This window comes from Myzus persicae, unplaced genomic scaffold, assembly GCF_001856785.1.
Source record: "Myzus persicae strain clone G006 unplaced genomic scaffold, MPER_G0061.0, whole genome shotgun sequence".
NCBI classification, from domain to species: Eukaryota; Metazoa; Arthropoda; class Insecta; order Hemiptera; family Aphididae; genus Myzus; species Myzus persicae.
This window is the reverse complement of record NW_019103867.1, coordinates 388,812-408,806: the sequence shown is the minus strand read 5'-3', so window position 1 is coordinate 408,806 and position 19,995 is coordinate 388,812. Positions and strand designations below refer to the sequence as shown.

Below are 19,995 nucleotides of genomic sequence, written 5' to 3'. Positions count from 1 at the left end.
GCAATAATGATAATAAATAATAATATTGTTACACTTTATTATTATTATGATGTACGTGGTCAAACGTACGTTCGAGTTCAAATAATATATAAATTTACAATATAAATTATCATTATTAATATGTTCTATAGTAATGTCGTCATAAATTACACCTAGAACATATTTACTCTTATTTACTCTTTTAAGTCTGGACTTCTGGAGTTGTGAATCGAACGCTCATCCAACTTCTGTTTTGATAAAATGTTTTTTATTCAGACCCTGTCAGTACTCGCGCTGTATTTTTGCGCATGTCGTGCTACACAATCTAAAGGAATAGTTTCTTTAGACTCGTTGACTTTCGATAAGGTAATCAGACTGAATGTTTTTTTTTTGGGGGGGTGTAGTTGTTGCTGATATCTGAACAGCATATTAATATTATACAATAGTGTTTAGTTACAGTTTCTCTGTCAATAGGTTCTTTCAAAATTTAAAGTATCAATCGTGAAATTTGATGTATCATACCCATATGGCGAAAAACACGAAGAATTTGTAAAGTTGGGTTCTGCTTATCAATCAGTAGAAGATTTGCTCGTTGCTGAAGTACCTGTGAAAGATTATGGAGAAAAAGATAATGAAGATTTGGCCATCAGGTTTGATAGATTTATCTGTTTATAAAAAATTACTGTGTACTTATTCATTTTTTTGTCATCAAGGTATGGTGTGTCAAAAAAAGATTACCCAATCGTTAAGTTGTTTGTGAGTGGCCAGTCTGAGCCATATGTGTTTAACGATGAAGATTTTAACCAGGAAAAATTACAAAAATTTGTGGTTAAACATAGCAAAGAAATCTTGTACATTGGACTTCCAGGTACATTAGAAAAGTTTGATGGTTTAGCATCAGAATTCGCCAAGGAAAAATCAGTGGATAAACGCAAAGATATATTGTTGAGAGCTGAGAAATTGTGGGACAGCAGCGAGGGCAAGCAAAAGCAAAAGTCAGCCGAGGTGTACGTGAAGAGTATGAGAAAAGCTTTAGAAAAGGGTGACGAGTTTTTCCACACAGAAACTGTTCGCATCAACAATGTGCTTAAGGGTTCAATGACCCAAGAGAAAAAAGCAGACTTGAGTGTTCGTTTAAACATTTTGGAATCATTCAAAGTACAGCATGACGAGCTGTAAACTTTTTTTGTTTGATATGCTACTTATTTAAATAAGGTATTTTTGGGGGTTGTTATATTTTTGTAAACTATTTTTATAATCACTTCAATGATCAATGATAAACATCAAGTGAAGAACAATTATAATTCAATTATGTATGAATTATTCACAATATAAAACAAAATTCACTCATACTTGTTAATAGTTAATAAAATATTTTAAATTTTATGAACATATTAGTTTATTTTTGGAAATTTCCTACAGTGCATGTTAAAATTTAATTACTAATTTATTTTAGTTATTCAATGAAATGTATTTACATTTTTTCTCACAAGTTTAAAAATTGTAATCAAATTTGATTCTTTTTTAATACTTTACTGAAATAAAACAGGTTGTTTTTTTAAACATGACTACAATGCAGTTATAATTCAACATAAATTTAATAAAATTAATCAAACTTATTATTATACAAATTATACAAGATTTGAAAACAAACTTATTAATTTCTAAAAACTTTGATTGTACTCAAACAAATGTAGCACAATTCATAGGTGGGTGTTTTTACTTATTGGTTTTATATCATGCCAAACCCTTCAGCATAATTGATAGCTTTTGATAGTCGCTCATCAAGTTTCTCTTTACTGCTGTATTCAGGTAACAATAAGACGTTGAAACAGGTATGTGCGGTAGGTAGCCTGTACGACAAGGCAATGATTGATTTTAATATGCATAAAAGGGGAATAATGTGATACTATGTTTTATTGAATGCATACCTGTCAGAATCTGAACCATTTCTTGTGATGGTCAGTTTTAATTTTCCAAGGCCACCAACAGGAACTCTATCACTTCCCGTTGTGAATTGTAGTAACTTCTGCTGAGAGACTCTAGGTAGTGAATGGGCAAAATCCCAGAAATTTTTAATAACTTGTGTTTCTTTGTGATATCCGCCTTCATAAAGTGTGGTTTCTTCTAACTCGGACATATCAAATACCTGAAAAACCATTTTTAGAACTGACATCTAAGAAAAAACAGTAATGTAATCTTACTTTACTGCCACACACTATCTGCTCAAGTTCTTCAGGCCAGAATAAGTATTGTAATGGAGATTCTTCCATAACATTTTGGAATCCACGGTAGAATGCATTGAACTGTACTCCAATTGATTCATTTAGTAAAAAGTCTGCATATTTATCCACAAATTCCTAAAATAGTGCATCAAAAATATTTTCAACAATTTCATAGAATGATACACCAATAGGTCCTTACTCTTTTATTTATATGGTTTACAGTTATATTATCTCCATTATCTATGAGGTCATGATATACTATTTCACCAAAAGCATCTTTGTAGCATATTCTAAATGTCTGCATGAACATTTCTTCAATGTCATCTTCTTCATAATCCAACAAATTCTTTAAACCATTGTACAATTCCTGTGTAAAAAAAATGTATATTATCTGGGACACCATATGATACATAAAACATTACAAGCTTCTACCTGATTCCAATCTTGTAGATCGTTGAATGTGCATCGTTTACCCAGTAACTTCCGATACACAACCATTGGTAAATTAATGTTCAATATGACATTGTTGTAGATCGCTAATCCAACTATTAGGCCAATCAATGAATATTGTGCAGCAGTTTCAAACGAAAACGAATTAAACCAATAAGTAGGGTTTCCACTATCAGAGTTCATAATCACAAACATGCCTAAAATAATATAAGAATTATAAAAAATATTAATTAACATATGATTTATGATCCACTAACATAAAAATTAAATAATATGGTTGTGGAAAATATTTACCATAGTCTGGGTTAAATAATTCCTCGACAATGAGATGGAAGAATTCTTTCGAGACTCCACCCTCATCAACACCTTGTTCACCGTCAAACTCAACCGCCAATTGTTTTTTGAGATCTGACGGATTTTGCATTGCTACCATTTCAAGCTGAATAAGAAAAATCAAATATAAATATAAATATACCAACTGTAAAAGAAGTATGTTAATTATATTTACTTCAACTAGAGCGTCCTGGACAACATGTTCCCTTCTTACTTTAAGTTTGAGGTAAGGATGAGTTGGCTGACCTATTAAGGTTTGTATGAGACAAAAACGTCTATTTTCATACATTCGTATTCGATTATCATAGTATAGCCCAAGAGTTTTGGTGGCCGGAGTAAGTACAAATGAATGGGACATATACGAAAATTTATCATTGCCATTTTCTCTCCAAGTTTGGTAGTCGTCATCCATTTCTAGTGCATCACTCAACAACTCATTGTAAAATTTGGATATAGGAATTAAAGGCGCACGACAAGCCAAAATATTTATCTAAAACAAATATTGGATCAACTCAAATCAAAATATTTAAATTCAATTCTATACTTACATTTAAAATTTCAGCTAATGGATCGCTTTTGTTGATTTTACTCTTTGGATGTGAATTAATAAGGATATCTTCAAGTAAATTTTCATCCCTTACATTTTCTGGTTTTTTCTCTATTTTATCAGACTGTTTAATATCTTCTTTATCAACATTTTTATCACATTCACCAGCCATAATACTCGCATAGTATAAAATCTATAACTCATAAGTTTATTGATATTAATGTACGTAATATTTAACAATATAGAATACTTACCAAAATTTTGCTACGCATTGTGCAACAGTTAATTTAGAGATAAGTAGTATAATTGAAATAAAATGAATTTGGTTATTTTATGTATAACTCACAAATAATTACAATGATGTGATACTTACTCTCAAATTCAAAAAAAAAAGATATAATGAAATAGCAAAAGCTTTTAAGTTATAATTTTGGCACCAATATAATAGAAATATGTAGTTTTGTTTACCTTCATAGTTTTTGTAGCAAAGACAACAGCAGTCTCATCTTGGAAAGTTGCATCATATTCAGTAGATATTAGTTGGAACGTTATAGCTTCTTGGAGGCAGTGTAATATACGCCGCAAAGTGTTTTCAGATGACATTTCACTCCAGAATCTTGCAAGTTTTGCTTGTTCAGCCACTGGGAGTACACATGTGGCTGCTACAAGCCTAGGGATTATACGCTCTACAAATGCTAAGTCATCTAACCATGGCATTTCATAGATGATTTTGAGCGAATGTAACACATCTTCTAAATATTTATCACTGATTGGAAATGATTTTGACTTAAAAAAATGTAATTCTACCGTGATTTTTGCTAAATAAAAAAAATATGAATTGTACAATGGGCATAAAACACAGTTTTACAAATTATGATACTTACCACATAAGGAACTAATAGCTAAACAGAGAACATCTTTATAAAACTCATCATTATGGAGGGAATTCATTGTTTCATATGCTCGTGCTAACCCTGCTACATCTAATTGTTTTTCGCCATAATCTTCGTCTTCTTCTATCTCATCATCTCCATCTATTGAGTTATCATCCAACTCTTTTTCAATTTCCATTTCACGTATCTACACAAGTAAAAATTATGTTACATACTAGAATTTAACATATAAATAAATGAAGAAGATTAAAAAACCCACATTTTCTTTGGACATACTGGGGGATGAAGTCTTAGCATGATTATGAACTTTAAGCAAGTTTTTTCTGCGTTCTGGTGGGCGTTTTATAAAACTATTACCCAATGCCTCTGGTGTTGAGAATACTTGGTAGAGAGCAGATAGCAACTCATTATTATCTTTACAAGGATCAGGTCCTTTTTGATGGCTTGTTAGTTCGATTAAATTGGTTTCGGTTAAATATTTAATACCTGGAAACATTAAAAAATATTGATAAGTAACGTTTAAAATACACATCATGTTATTGCATAGACATTACACATGATACACTGAATGAAATTTCACACAGACATTCATAATATTACTAATCACACAATAGGTAGGAGGATTATCTTCACAAAAGTTAAATTCAAGACAAAGCATATACAAAGAAACTTATAATATCTGCTGTTGCCAAAATTTGTAAAATAACACGCTAAATAACTGAAACGCATGTATTGGATTAGAGCCAAGTGGTGAAAGGACCTTCAATATTTATAAACAAATCATAGTATGTGCACTTTGTCTAATATATGAAACAATTGTTGGCCAATAAATCAATAATATACCTATAATAATAGTAATTTTTTTCAAAATCAATTATGTAAGTAAATTTAGTGATAGATAGATATGAATTCAGTATACATAATTTTATAATATTATGTTAATAATAATAATAATAATAATAATAATCTGACATTGTGCCAGCCTATGCTATTAAAAGACTGTCTGTTGACCTTTTGCGTAGTATTTATGATTTTTTTTTAAATTCACACAAAGAACATGAATCAAAATTTGAATAAAAAATAACATTGACCTATTTTATTAAGACGAGCATCAATATATTGTCACACGTACTTAATTGTTTTTTAAAAATATTAAAAATATTATAAAATTACCATTTTGAAATGAGGCAATATGTTTTAAAGTTTTTTTCATAGTTTCCATGAAGGCTAAGTTTATGTCTTCTACATCATGCATAATACAATCTGGTATACTCAATGAAGCAACATCTAAGCGGTCCAAAATATCCTTGTTTACTGAATGATTTGTTGCATCATTTGGTTCACTAGGGCTTACAAGTTCATCAATACGTTTGAACACATTTTCAATAACTTCTTCTCTAGACCTTTGAGAAGATGTATCTTCTTCTTGTTGCGCCATAGAATCAACAATTGGTGCAATGAATGGATTGTGTTCTTTGGCCATAGGTTCAGCACTGGCTATTTTAAACGAAGATGAACTACTGCCACCTTTTGTTTGAGAACAAGTACTAGTGGTTTGAGTAATCTGAGCATCTGATAATGGTCTAGATAAGTCAATTGAATGTACAGGGATTACTTCAAATACTGTACATGGATGGTTTGTTTGAACACAAGCATCATGTGATAAACACAGGGTATCTTGGGTGTTGCTACAGCAAGCTAATGATGTATTGGCATCATGTAAAGAATTTCCAGACACTGATGGGTTATTAGTAGTTCTTGCTACTTTCATGGGATGCTGATCACACAATCTTGCATCAAGGCGAAATAATTGAATAGCGATAGCGGCTGCATCATTAGCTGACACCACATTAGTACACTGAAAAAAAAAAGGAATTGATAAATAACAATTAAGTAAAACATGTTTAATTGAAAATGTATTCCAAATCTATTAGACAAGACTTAAATGTATTTTTGGACTTAATGAGAATAAGGGCAATTTAAAATTGTGTGCGAGCATTTTTGAAATTGTTATTTATATTATGAATATTTGATGATATGTTTTAGTTATTTTATAGGCAGGTACAATATTACACATTATGAATCACAACGCTAAACAGTATAACTGACTCATTTTAATATTTTACGGCAGAAATAATAAGTACAGGTACAGTATCTGTGTATATTAGATGTAATTTAAATATAACTTTTTTATAGTAACATTTATACATTTAAAAACATTTGAAATTATAATTAATTAAATAGTTACATAAGTACTAGACTAGCAAGTAGCAACTAAAAAGTGAATAATACAAAACTATAAAATTAAAGTGATGTTTTTCATATTAATTAATTACATAATATTAGTAAAAATATTATAATAAGATTAGATTAGTATTTTAAATAAATAATTTTTAGATATAAGTTTTGAAATGTTGTTAAAAGATTATAATTCTGAATTTGAGTAAAACGCCAACGTATAATCTTCTCCTACATGGCACATGCATTTATTAATTAAATATGTTGAGTTAATTATGTTAGACTAACTAGAATTCTAAAAATATACAGATTTACCAAACAGTTACTTAATGATAATTCAGCTAGCCGATGATCTATGAAGAACTAATACATTCAGAAGGATGGTCGAATGAGTGTTTCACAAACTAACTGACTTACTGTGTTGTGTAGTAAGCCTAACAATGATAAAACATAAAATAAAATAAATTATAAATGTAGTCTAGTTTTTTTTTTAAAAAACTACTGATAGATTAAACCATAACTTTTACATGTATATTATTATAATGAACATAAAATGCATGATAACTAAATAGAAAATATTGTTGTTATTTACAAAAAAATTATTTATTATTTAACAAAACAATTATATAATAAGTATGGATTTGGATAAAAATATGTAAGTTAACATTTCTCTAAGGTTATGATTGAAAATATTTTTTTTTATTATTGTGATAAGCTTGATCAATAAATAATAATAGATATAAAATCGTAGGGATATAGAATCGTAATACACATTAGGTACCTAATCAAAATTGTAAAAGTCAATCTGCTCAAATAACATAATTCAGAGCCTTTTAAAAAAAATATTTGTATAGCAAACAATACAGTCAAAATAAAAATAAAAATGTTATTTATAAGTTTATAATATTATAGCACGTATAAGATAAATAAACTATAGAATTTACATTTAACTAGGTACTGGGCAGAACAATAGTACTGTCAGCGAGGTATTTGTTTATTTATTATATATTGTATATTTGACGTATCTAGTTTGATGTTCAAGGACAGTATCTACACCAGTTTATAGTTATGCCGAGACTAAAATTCTAATTGGATACCTTCTTAATGGGTTTAATTGGACTAATACAAAGGGCCATGTACGAAAAAATACGATTATTATCGCCAAAGAGAGGGCACGAGTGTTACTTACCCTTTTGCTGGATGCACAGTAATCATTTACACAATCAGAGTTGCCACAACCTTCTGTGATCAGATAGAAATAACGTTCGATCAATTTCTTGGCCAAGTCTCTTTTCATGTTGACATCAGATTCGGTGGAGCGGCGTTGCGATACCTGCTCAAACACAAAGTCAGAGTGTAGATGGCCCGACGACGAAACGAACACGGAATAAGGTGTCTGCCGACCGTAAAAATAATGCAAATACTATAAAATCGACAAAAAGTGTGTACACACTACACAGTTTATGAGCGATTTATTTAAGTACAGTGAATCCGGCACTGATCGCTAATGTTGTAAGTCTACGACTGACGCGATTCGGCGGTCGGGCCATTCGATTTTTAAGCCTCGCCTGAAGACTGATAAACGTCAAACTGCGTAAAATATGATAATATTATAATATATATATTATTATGTAACGTCGAAGATGACGACGATTATTTCGGTTTCTCGTTGCTTCGAACGCCTAGGTTCGACACACCGCGTCCGCCGTTGACCCTCGTCGAGAGCCGCGACTAGAGAACAATTATTACTGAACAACACGGTAAATCGATAGCAGACCGCCTGCGAGCGTGTGCGTGTGCGTGTAATCACTCTTCTCTCTCGCGATATTTTTTTCTTTTTTTATTTATTTATTTTCATTCCGCGTACGCGCACAAAACAAAGAAGAAAAGTGCGTATCAGATGTTTTGTGGGAAAAAAAATCGTAGGCCGACGGGGCGACGGAGAATAATAATAACAATAATAATAAAAAATTTGACGATGACTACGACGGGCACGACTGTACGAGCACGGGGTCGCGCACGCGCGATACTATTTCAAACAAGCGCGGGGAGGTAGCCGCCCGCGAGTATGTTGGTGGTAAAGCTGGACGGTGGATCGGGATTTTCATTGTGTGGGTGGTGGACAGCTGACACGGAAAATCGGGAAGGTCGACAGTCGTGGCGTAAAAAATCATCTGTATTCCCCTCCCCTCACACCCACAGCGATATTAAAGTTTCGTTATCACAACATTTTTACTCAACAGAATAGATAATAACAATTTATCTATGGACTTAAGGGCCGTGGATTTATTTATGCCGAATGCCTAACTCCTAAGGACCTAGGGATAGTAAAATACTAAAATTCGTCTCGAAAACTATATCAAATCGAAAATCCGATGTATCGTATTTTATCGATGTCGATTTATCGAAGTCAACCTGTTATCGATATATGGACCAAAGGTACCGATATATTGCAACTAAAAAAAAAATGTAGAAAAGCTGGATCAAAGTTCATATATTCTATTATTCATATTATTATGTATTATATAATTAAGTGTCATAATGATAATTATTTTTAAAAAAACTTAAAAAACAATGTTATTTATTTGATGTATAAACATAAAAAATAAAAAAATAGTTATAGGTTCTAAACTATTCTTCTTTCATTGCTTCATTTTCTTCTTGGAGAAAATAATTTTGAACTTTAGAAACGATTAAAACATTTGAAGCATTGTTATTATTGTTCAACTTTAAAATGAAAATACATTTAATGTTAAATTATTTATTTTAACATTAAATGCAATATTTTATTATTTATTTTTTCGTTTTATTTAAACAAATATTTAAATTCACTTATGATTTTAGACTGATTGACAAATGTATTGATTTTAATATGTTCTTTTTTTTTTTTATTCGTGTCTGTGACATGTCTGTAACACACATGAAAAATAGTAGAAAATTATTTGGATTTTTAACTTTGAAGGTGGTTTCCTATAGATAATTGGTTGTAAATAGTAGATACAAATTATAGTTTACATCTACTTTTAAGAGGGCCAGATTTGAAAATTCTAAGTATTTAAGAAAAAAATATATTGTTAATACTGCAGTCAAAAAGTGTATAGGTTATAATATAGTGTTAAGTAGCAGCTGCATTTCATTTATATATCGTTTTTATTTATATTTGAGGGTATCTAGTTAAAATTGTTGATCCACATTCCACAGCCGGACCCTTTGAGTACCCTACAGAAGTCGGGGAAGAGAGGGGGGGGGCTCTAAATAATCTACTATGACATTTGTCTTAGATAAATCACGTGATCGGCTCCACTGAGGTGACCACATTCAGTTTTTTATTGAAATACCTATGTATCTGAGCACTACCAACCTTAAATTCGATAATGGTTTCAATGATAAATCTAGTACATAATTATTAATTTCAAGTTAAATTGAACTAATTTTGTCACTGTTCTCATACACAATTTCATCGTCTGCCATAATATCAAGCATATTATGTGATACAATAACCTAACAAAAAAACGAAAAAATGCGTATTGAAAAATAGCGAATTCAAAATATCGAAACTGAGTTATAGCGAAAAATAATGTATCGATATCTGCGACAGCCGACAAGTCACCGAATTATGAACTTTTCAAGTCACTGAATATTATATTATACTGAAAAAAAGTTAAATACTTACTATTATAATATAATAATAATACTGTGACAAATATAAACCACGAGCTAAAATAGCAAGATATAGAAAAATTCTATGATTGTAGGTAGGTAACTCATGGAATTACACATTATATTATTGAATAGTAAAAAGGGAATACGAAAAAACTATAAATTAAAATATTATCTTTATTAGCTTGTTATTAATACTGTGACTCAAGATAATATCCGTTATCGCATTTATCACGCACTGTGTACACCGTGTATACTACGTGAAGATGAGCATCAAATCGTTTTGTACAACTTTCGATGACTTGACAGTCGACGAATGACGATCAAGTGTTGCGCTTATTATTCTATTTGAATCATATTTTTTAAATTTGATTTCTGAGTTATGGACTTAATTAAATCTAATAGAAATACACTTTTACTAATAATTTTACTTATAGAGAAAAAATAAAGTTCCAGGAATCGAAGTATTGGAAATGTTTCCTGTATTCAAAATAATTTATAATGTTATGTTAAATATATATTTTAAGGTGCATATCGTCCAAAACGATGGACATCTATCGATGTTTTAAGACATCAGCAACATTTAGAAGACATTAAGCAGGAACAGTTCATTGCTAGTCCAAAAAAACATTAAAAAAAAAATATAAATTTTTTTTAGAAAAAATACGTAACCTAACCTTATCCTACAATACTTACGAAAATATTAATTGGGTATTTGAAAGGTATCACATATAACTTAATCCTACAAATGTAATATTATGATTTTATAATTATTTTGTTTTTACACTTTTATACCTACTTATTATAATAATATTTTTTTCGTTATTTTGGATTTCGTAATAATGTAATATTTTTTTCGCTATTATGGCCTATAATCATGTGATACAGTCTGTGTGGTTTTACGAAACCTTTTTTTCTCCTGTATCAAGTGATGTGCACCAAACTAATGAGGACGACGAAGGAGAATTGTTGGTCCATTTTCTTTTTTACCCTCTACAAAGCTACAGCTTCATATGCGTGCTCCTGTCTTAGGTTCATCAGTTCTATAGTACATTAGTACAAAATAAATTTACCTTAATTATTTAGTAAAATAAGTGATTAATATAACAGTTGTTTATTTAACAGAATATATTATAGTACATAATATTATTATCTATGTTGCGATGAAATTAAATATCTGCATTAAGAGGATGTCATACCCACATAATATTATGTCTTTTCTGTCTTATACATTTACAACATAACAAATTTTCATTCTGCAGATCTAATTTTGTGTTTCTAAAATTAATATTAGAGTGGATGACCTACTATCTAACTTAAAGGTAAGAACATTATATGTGTTCACTGAAGTTGGTTTTTTATAATATTTAAACTTTGAAACCAGTTACGAAAATTTTTAAATTTGAATATTTTTTTCTCATGTTGCTTAAAAAAATATTGTAAAAAATTAACTAGGAAAGAACACTTCCCTTTATACTTGTGTTTGTTCGTTGGGTTTTACGATACTTTAATTTTTTAAGGATGTGGTAGTTATGAGAATCTGGCTGTGCTTTTGTTGTAAGATAAGCCCATAAGATAATAAATTAATAATTTAATAACAGTATTATTTTTTTCTCCCAGCCACCTAATAATTGGAACTGAATGAGTGAACGGCTGGACACCGAGAGCGAGAGGTTGCCCTTCAAAACGTATAAGTTATACTCATTGGCCATTGTTGTGTTGGCTGAAATGGGCAAACAAATCATATAATATTGCCATATAGTTTCTTTTTTAGTTATATAGTATTGTGCCAATAAATTTGATATCATACATTGTCATTGTCATCATTATTACCACTACAGCACTACCAGCTTTATCTATACTTTCAATATATTTAATATAAACATACAAATATAGGTAGTTTTGCAGTAGTCCACTAACTTATAATTACCATCAAAATGATCAAATTAACCATTCTATCTTTTTGTTTATTTAATTTATTGATAGGCATGATAATAAAGCTGTTCACTAAAGTTATGAAACACGGCTACACTAACATTCAATATTGTTCGAGTATTCGGATTTACGAACCTTTTTTTGGCGATTCAATGTACCTACGTATTAGGGACAATGGGCATGTGGCGCTCGAATAAGCGAAATTCCTAAGGGGGGCCACAGACAGCTTTCAGTTCACTGACATTTTTTTCTATGAATATAATATAACTCTGTAGGAGATATTCAGGAAAGATATTCTAAATATGTTTTAGTACATACTAGATATATATCCTATATATCCTATATATATACCTATATGGCTATAAGCTCGTTGTTAGGATATTATTTAAGGGGGATCGTTAAAATTTTGGGGAAGTGGCCAAGTGGCCAAGTGTTTTTTTATTCATACAAACATAAACCGTAATAGACGCAATAATAATATTAAATCTATTATTATACTGTGTGTCATAACCAGGACACAGAAAGAGAAAGTATAACAACAAAATAGATTGATGAAAAAAAGATCATGTTTTTATTGTTAAAAATAGAATTAAAAGACTACGGTGTTTATTTTCCGCGGAAGGTTGAGAATCATTGTTGTGGGAGTGTTCAGTAGTGGTATCCGGCCTTGTAAGCTGGGATGTAGGATTTTTCGTATTTGCCTGGCCAGTATTTGCCGTCATCTCCGGGATAGCTCGGGTATCCGGCTTTGTAAGCTGGGATGTAGGATTTTTCGTATTTGCCTGGCCAGTATTGGCCGTCATCTTCATGGTAGGCTGGGTATGCGTGGGTGGCATAAGCTGTCGCTGGGTACGCTGCTACCGGGTATGCGGCTGGTGCATGGTATGCTGCAGCTCCTACTACTGAAGGATAGCTGTACGGATAGCTGGTGTAATCGGAGTAGGCATATGAGAACGAACCAGGGGCTGAGGCGGAATAACCCAAAACCGCTGCGAAGGCAAATAAAATCGATTAACGTCTCTCAGTCGGACTTACAGAAACCATTTCAAAGGCTAAAAGTGTGTGTTATCGTGGTATAATTTATGTATTGTCGGTACTCACGAGCTGGGGCAGCGGCGATGTAGGCATGTTTCTTTGCTCTTACTCCTTCTTCGGCGACAACGGAGTACACGGCCAAGGTGATGAATATCTGTAAATAGTTACAATAATAGTAATAATAATTGCATGTATTTTGATGTCAACTCATGAGTAATATAGGTTCAGTGCAGAGTTTCAACCACAAATCATAATTTAACAATATTATGCTTTGTGTCGTTTTTATTTTATATTTTTAATACATTTTTTTTTCTATTAAATTGAAACTATTGTAGTATCTGTACAAACACAGAACAATAGGTACAAGTGTATACAATGCAATACGACAGTAGAATATGGTCAATATATAGATAACATTAAAGGTAAATAACAGTGTACGGCTTGAAAGTTTCTGTTGCCTATACAAGTTCTAAGCGTGCACGAAAGTTATAACTTTCATACATATATAATATATGGTCGTACACGTATAAATATTGATGTTTACCATTACACTGGCGATAAAGGGTAATACTAAGAAGCGAGTTCATTCAAGTCGTGTACCTGCGTTTTGAGAATTTCTTGACGGGTTTGTTCTACATTTTGGCAACTACTCGTATAATAATTTATTCTATTGTATAATTTTTTTTTTTTTTAATCGTATAATAGATAAGCAGTTCACGTTATAATATTCTAATTCCGAATATAATGTATCATAGTTAACACCCTGGAAAATTAATTGAAATTGTAGGTTCCGTTATGATTAAGCATTTAAACCTACGTTAGAACAACATTGAATGACGGTAATATTATATGAAACAAGTTATGATATGATAATTGTACTTAAAGTCCTCCAATTCGTTGCTTTTACAGCTTTCGGGTGCTCGATAGAAGCTTTTAAAATTATATTACATATATGATATATATTATATCGGTATACTAATAGCTCTTAGTCTTTTGAATGATATTATACATTAGTGTATAATAATCGATGTGTGAATTTGTATTCATAAAAGATTATAAGAACCGATTGAAAACTACTAAGTCGTAGGTACAAATTGTATGTTTAGTTACACAAAAATAATAATTTATCGGTCATATACAAAATTGTGCTGCTGTCCCTGTGCTGAGATATTGCGTTGTTAAAGTCACTCACCAGATACTTGAAAGAAGCCATTTCGTGTTTGGTGATTTCTTCTTGCGTTGTCTACAACGAATCTGCAAACTTCAACCTGGTTGATGTGTATACTTGATGTAGTGCGATGCCGGCTACCGTGGTCCTTATATATACAGTCAATGGCTATCTAACTGATACGGGGTGGGTGTTCTGGCGTCTAACCGACGTACAGCTAGGGCGTTGTCCATCTGAAAATATAAAATCCGGATAGCGCATATATTATAATAATAAAACATAATACATAAGCTGGGTGGAGACTGTAGAGTGCATAACGCGTGCATACAACTATAGTATGATGACTGGCGAGTCAAAATGACAGTGACCTTGGACCTTGACCGTGTGGAATGAACAGGGCACCAGTTCGCACTTAAATAAAACTTAATAATATTTATAAATTATTAGTAACGAAATAAGATAATAATTGTTATTATAACGCTCAAAATTAGGCGTTGCCGGACATGAATACTCATTGCCTGGAATTCTATAACATTATAATACCTGAAAGATTTTGAAAATTTCATGAAATAATTTCAATGAAATTTTATTTTTAGAAATTATAGTGATTGCTTTAATTACTTTTGTGGTATAGTATTTAAAATATTTGATATTGACAATACATTAGTATATTATAAAAATGTTTGAATGTACAGTACAATAAAATTAGTATAATAATAATGGGTATTCTTGTCGTAGGTATGGGTGTGTACCTCTTTTTTCTAACCAGAGTACAATTTATTTATTATTGCGTTATAATATTTTATTGATGATTAGATATATAATGATATATTATTTTCATCCTTAACAAACTTACTTTGCACATGAAAAAACATGTTTTTGGCAACCTTTATTTGCAAGGTAGGTAAAACTTTCCGATCCTTTACCATTTCTTAACGATTTCTAATGTAGTTTTATAGCCACAAATTACACAAGTTGGGATAGGTCATCATCATCTACAATGAGTGTAAAAAAATGTACTCACACCTAGTGACTCATACAATTATTTTGTATGGGATAGGATCAGTGGAAATAAACCTAACCACTAGATATATACAAAAATTAGGTTTTAAGGTATTTACAATACTTGAAACTTTTAACTTTTAACATTTATTAGTATATTTTATACACACAGTGTCATTTTCAATTGCAATGTCTTCAACAAAAATTAACGAAACCTACCATACCTATTACTAATAATAAAATAAATGAAATTTTTTCGTATACAGTGATTTATCATTGAATTCAAATTTAACACGTACATTACTACCGTGACTACTCAATGACGAGATACACTCAACCATATATCTAATGTACTGCAGTAGAGCGGTCACTTACTTTCCCCTTTATTTTAACTTTTGACCTTCCAAAGTTTGTAGGGTTTGTTGTGCTTAGGATGCTTATGTAGTATAAACTGTATAAAATGTATAAAATGTACAATATTTGTTATGCTATAAACAATATTCAACGTTTTAAAAAATATACAAGCTACTTAGTATTTTGTATAGCTCGAATTACGTGGAACTAAATATGAAAGATTTGTAAAGTATTTAAATGTATTGATTATAAATTGTTGTTAAAGCATATACGATTAGTGGATTAGTGATTATCATTTTTTTTGGATTCAAGCCAAAATTATTTATCCCATTTTAAATTTATATAAATATGATCATCCTGGTATGATGAATTCAAATAAAAAAATTAATCTGGCTGAAATTAATATAGCAATATCTTTTAAACTATTATAATCAGCGTTGAGATTTATCAAAATAAATTCATATATAACCTTATAAACTTTATTCATATAAACATCGACAATAATATTGAAATTTCGTCAATATTATATCTTGTTATTTTTGTATCCTTGTTATAAAAACGCGTCATTACCTATTTTTGAGTACCTACTTACATATTTTGTTCTAGTCCGTCTGAACATTGTGTCGTATTAAATCATTTTATGATTATTATTACGTCTCAATTGTATATTTGTATCGCTGTACTGTAAATCTTCATATAAATCAATATAGTATATTCGTAAATGGTTCGTATAATTTCAAAACAGTCATATACTATTTATAGTATATATCATTGCATAGAGTTAAAATACCGAACAGATAAAACTGGACAAGGACCGTCATGAATATGTGTCAGCCACAAAATTAACAAAAATCGTCGATCTTATACATGTATCCAGTCTACCAATGGCCGATCATAAGATCTACTTCCCCAAAAACGTTGTGATGAGCGCCGGACTGACGATACGTAAACGGTGAGGGTTCGGGTAGACAAGGATTATTATTGGTGACGGTGTATGTTAGTCCGACAAAAAAATGCAGAGTCAAAACTCAAAGAAAATAAAACAGAAATTGATATCTATGTATACAAAGCTTGGTGTGGGTGAATGATTGATCAATAATAATAATATTATAAACTGCGATAATTTATTATTGTCTTTATAACTCGAGGCAATATTAGTACACAAATGGAAAGCTATACGAACGCAGTATGTAGGTATAGGGCTTAATATCGACAAATTCTTGATGGATTACAATACGATCGAGGACGGCAATCGAGTATAATATGTATAGTTTACGATTTCCGTAAGCCGCGCCGTACCCGTTCTTGATAATGCATTAGGTATCGGTCAAAAATAAATTCCCCCGTGAGCTCGTTTCTGATATTCCTAGCCGATGGTGGAAAATCGTCCGCGAAAAGGTACTAAATGTATTTTGTGCTCAGCGAGTACTCCCCGTAGGGCGTGGATACCGTGTAATCGTCGTAAGGGCACCGGTGGCGAACAGTTATTATAGCCAAAACATACCAATCTTTTGTCTATCAAAATGATCGACATAATAATGCGATAGTACTTTTTAAAATTGATTTGAATTTGTTATTACGTCTACTTGAGATTGGTCGGTTCCTCCCATTCAGTCAATAGCTGCACTTTTTGACAATTTGTTTCCATAAGCCAAAATCATAATTTTCATTTACAAGGTTAAATAAGGTGTACAAGTTTTTTAGATACATAAATTATTTACATGATATTTCATAATATTTGTTAAAAGTAATTCAACCAACCACATTAATAATGTCTAATAGTAAAATAAATTACTTTATAGCAATAATATCATACATAATTATTATTTACAGACTATTTTCAAAACATTGAATAAATATTGAGTTCAACATTTTTAAAATCAAGCCTTAAAAGTTCTATCCTTAAAAATATCAATACTCTCAAATTGATGTGTGGTGATATGGTATACTAAAGTGACCAAATATGACCTTTTTTGAGATGACATCGAAACAAGGAAGTCTAACTATAAACTAACGTTTTTACACTGCCGTTACTTCTGTTCGTTTATTTTTCTGCACTTTAAGTGATAAATGCCAATAAATTATTACGTTAATTTGTATATTATTATTGAGCGATTAAACACAACTGTAGGCGCACATTTCAATGATATGTGAACACTGAACATAGTGTATAGATAATATCAGTGGCGTGTATAAGGGGGCTGCAGCCCCCACCCCCGAAATTATAGTAAATTCTTTCATGGAAACTTTTAAATAAATAGTAGCCTCTAAGTGTTAAACCACTTATTGCTACCTATTGTAATTTGTAGCCTACCCTGAAAATTATTTCTATATAGGTTAGGCTTTAATATGCCAATGGCAAATGCTTCGCTATTAATAAATGTCAATATATTTATCATACTGCTTTGCACAGATATAATTGATGAATACAAAAATGTGTTGGATTTGTTCTACATTTACATAGCTATTATAGGTACATGTACAAAATAAATGTAAGACAATGATTTATTTTTCTGCTTTAAATTAAATTTTAAAAAGTTTATTCAAGTGCTTTGAGAATTTAGATGTTCAATATGTTTGGTTTCTCCGTCTTTTGAAAAAAAAACAAATACATTTTTTGACTGTCAACATATAATTAACCATGTGTAAAGCAAAGAATTTTCTATATTTAATCCACACACTGATTTTGGTGTCCAACTAGAAAATGTTGAACATGTTTCAATGAACATGGAGAAAATTAATAGTACCTAGGTACTCTAATATATATTATAAATTATAATATTACTATACCTCCTAGCTATTATTGACTCTTATAGGGTACATCGTAGAATAGTTTGAACCGGTTAGTGGCAAACATTTCTTAAAACGAATCTAAATATTTTGAAAATTTTACTGTGCCTAGTAAACAATAATACACATAGTCGAAATTTTAAGTCCCTATCTAACCTAACTAATTTTGTGAACATTTAAATTTGAAACTGTAACTACAAATTATGCAATTTTGATTTTTCTTGTGCTATAAGAACAATAATTATCAGGAAATTCGAAGAGTTTTTTGATCAAGCATATACATTTCTATAAAAACTTAAATAAAAAGTAAATAATAGAACTTTAAAATTACAAACGTCTATAAATATAGTTTAAAACTAGTCTTAACATTTTTAAAATGTTATTGGGTGTAGAAAATAATTATTTAAGTTTTCGTGGATTATTTAAAGTTTTTGAGATTAAATTATTTTGGAATTATAAATAACAAAAATTGTTTGAGGAAAAATTGTTATTTTACGTGTGAATAATATTATATTATTAATTCGTTAAAATTAAAACTCCAGTTGTTCTTAAAAATATTGTAGACTTACACTGAACTTTTTATTTTAATTTTACAACTTTCGAGAAACTTTGTATAATATTTTCAACATTTTTGACCAAACATAACAATTTTTATAAATATTTATGGGAAAAAATCAATCATTTCAAAGTTTATAAATCGCTAAAACACAAAATTCATAATATTTTAAAAATTATTCGATGCATAGTATAAATAATTAGTCAAATTTCGATTTACACCGATGTCGACTGAAAATTTTTTATACATAAAAAATATCATACAATAGCAATAGGTGGATGGAATATTGTGCACGGTTAGGTATCGATTTACACATGCGATGACTGATAGCTATAGATAGCTTATTCCCCAATCGAGTTTTATTTTTCTTGACTAACCTTGAGCGACAAAGCTGCAGAAATTAGACTTTCCACGATAAAATTATCGCTTAAATATTGAATGAATATTCCTAATAAATAGGTTAGTTCAAATAGTCTTCAAATTCATACAAAACAGTATTTAAATTTTAAATACAACCACTCAAGTATAATGTTGTATAAGTGGGTTTGACGTGCATGGTCTCGTTCTCCACTCGATATTGTAATATCCAATTATAAACATACTAGAAATTGTACAATAGAAATAAAAACCAATCATTATATTATATGTACCGAACAGCACGTGTCTTATTTAATAAGAGACGGTATTCCGCCCACCACGGATAATGTTTCAACTAGAGCATGATCAGTGTTGACAATATATTTTGTTAAATAATAATAAAAATACACTCTTAATACGTAAAAAAGAAACAATATTTTGTTTTGGTGAAAATTTTAGTTATATTTATTGTA

General features: G+C 30.4%; 3 protein-coding genes across 5 annotated transcripts; 1 reads left to right on the top strand and 2 right to left on the bottom strand.

Annotated features, from left to right (window-relative positions):
• The first annotated feature begins 47 nt into the window (after positions 1-47).
• LOC111035638 (endoplasmic reticulum resident protein 29) lies at positions 48-1,331 on the top strand. Its single transcript, XM_022317336.1, has 3 exons — positions 48-345; positions 454-629; positions 693-1,331. Exons 1-3 carry the CDS (start codon positions 241-243, stop codon positions 1,156-1,158), a joined length of 747 nt encoding a protein of 248 aa, XP_022173028.1. The 5' UTR covers positions 48-240; the 3' UTR covers positions 1,159-1,331.
• Positions 1,332-1,558: 227 nt separating this feature from the next.
• On the bottom strand, positions 1,559-7,967 carry LOC111035616 (ubiquitin-protein ligase E3A-like). Of its 3 annotated transcripts, none has more exons than XM_022317305.1 (14): positions 7,855-7,967; positions 6,981-7,099; positions 5,601-6,285; positions 4,687-4,913; positions 4,419-4,614; positions 4,003-4,352; positions 3,536-3,727; positions 3,163-3,477; positions 2,949-3,093; positions 2,637-2,851; positions 2,404-2,571; positions 2,184-2,339; positions 1,911-2,128; positions 1,559-1,832 (listed from the first exon to the last, which is right to left on the bottom strand). In XM_022317305.1, exons 3-14 carry the CDS (start codon positions 6,196-6,198, stop codon positions 1,712-1,714), a joined length of 2,901 nt encoding a protein of 966 aa, XP_022172997.1. In that variant the 5' UTR covers positions 6,199-6,285; positions 6,981-7,099; positions 7,855-7,967; the 3' UTR covers positions 1,559-1,711. The 3 variants fall into 3 exon arrangements, with proteins under 3 accessions (XP_022172997.1, XP_022172998.1, XP_022172996.1); XM_022317306.1 differs by having other exon boundaries at positions 6,992-7,099; XM_022317304.1 differs by lacking the exon at positions 6,981-7,099 and having other exon boundaries at positions 7,855-7,962.
• A 4,837-nt stretch (positions 7,968-12,804) lies between these two features.
• LOC111035643 lies at positions 12,805-14,620 on the bottom strand. The gene is made up of 3 exons (XM_022317340.1): positions 14,488-14,620; positions 13,362-13,449; positions 12,805-13,249 (listed from the first exon to the last, which is right to left on the bottom strand). The coding sequence occupies exons 1-3, from the start codon at positions 14,506-14,508 to the stop codon at positions 12,909-12,911; spliced, it is 450 nt and encodes a 149-aa protein (XP_022173032.1). The 5' UTR covers positions 14,509-14,620; the 3' UTR covers positions 12,805-12,908.
• Between the last annotated feature and the right edge of the window lie 5,375 nt (positions 14,621-19,995).

What these genes read in the sequence shown, in the direction of transcription:
- LOC111035638 (XM_022317336.1), top strand. Translation starts at nt 241, where the DNA reads ATGTTTTTTATTCAGACCCTGTCAGTACTCGCGCTGTATTTTTGCGCA. An exon ending in ACTCGTTGACTTTCGATAAG is followed by an intron (nt 346 to 453) that starts GTAATCAGACTG and finishes CTCTGTCAATAG; the next exon opens with GTTCTTTCAAAATTTAAAGT. An exon ending in AATGAAGATTTGGCCATCAG is followed by an intron (nt 630 to 692) that starts GTTTGATAGATT and finishes TTTGTCATCAAG; the next exon opens with GTATGGTGTGTCAAAAAAAG.
- LOC111035643 (XM_022317340.1), bottom strand. Translation starts at nt 14,508, where the DNA reads ATGGCTTCTTTCAAGTATCTG. An exon ending in TGGCTTCTTTCAAGTATCTG is followed by an intron (nt 13,450 to 14,487) that starts GTGAGTGACTTT and finishes AACTATTTACAG; the next exon opens with ATATTCATCACCTTGGCCGT. An exon ending in CATCGCCGCTGCCCCAGCTC is followed by an intron (nt 13,250 to 13,361) that starts GTGAGTACCGAC and finishes TTGCCTTCGCAG; the next exon opens with CGGTTTTGGGTTATTCCGCC.
- LOC111035616 (XM_022317304.1), bottom strand. Translation starts at nt 7,962, where the DNA reads ATGAAAAGAGACTTGGCCAAGAAATTGATCGAACGTTATTTCTATCTG. An exon ending in TCCAGGACGCTCTAGTTGAA is followed by an intron (nt 3,094 to 3,162) that starts GTAAATATAATT and finishes TTTCTTATTCAG; the next exon opens with CTTGAAATGGTAGCAATGCA. An exon ending in TAAACCATATAAATAAAAGA is followed by an intron (nt 2,340 to 2,403) that starts GTAAGGACCTAT and finishes GCACTATTTTAG; the next exon opens with GAATTTGTGGATAAATATGC.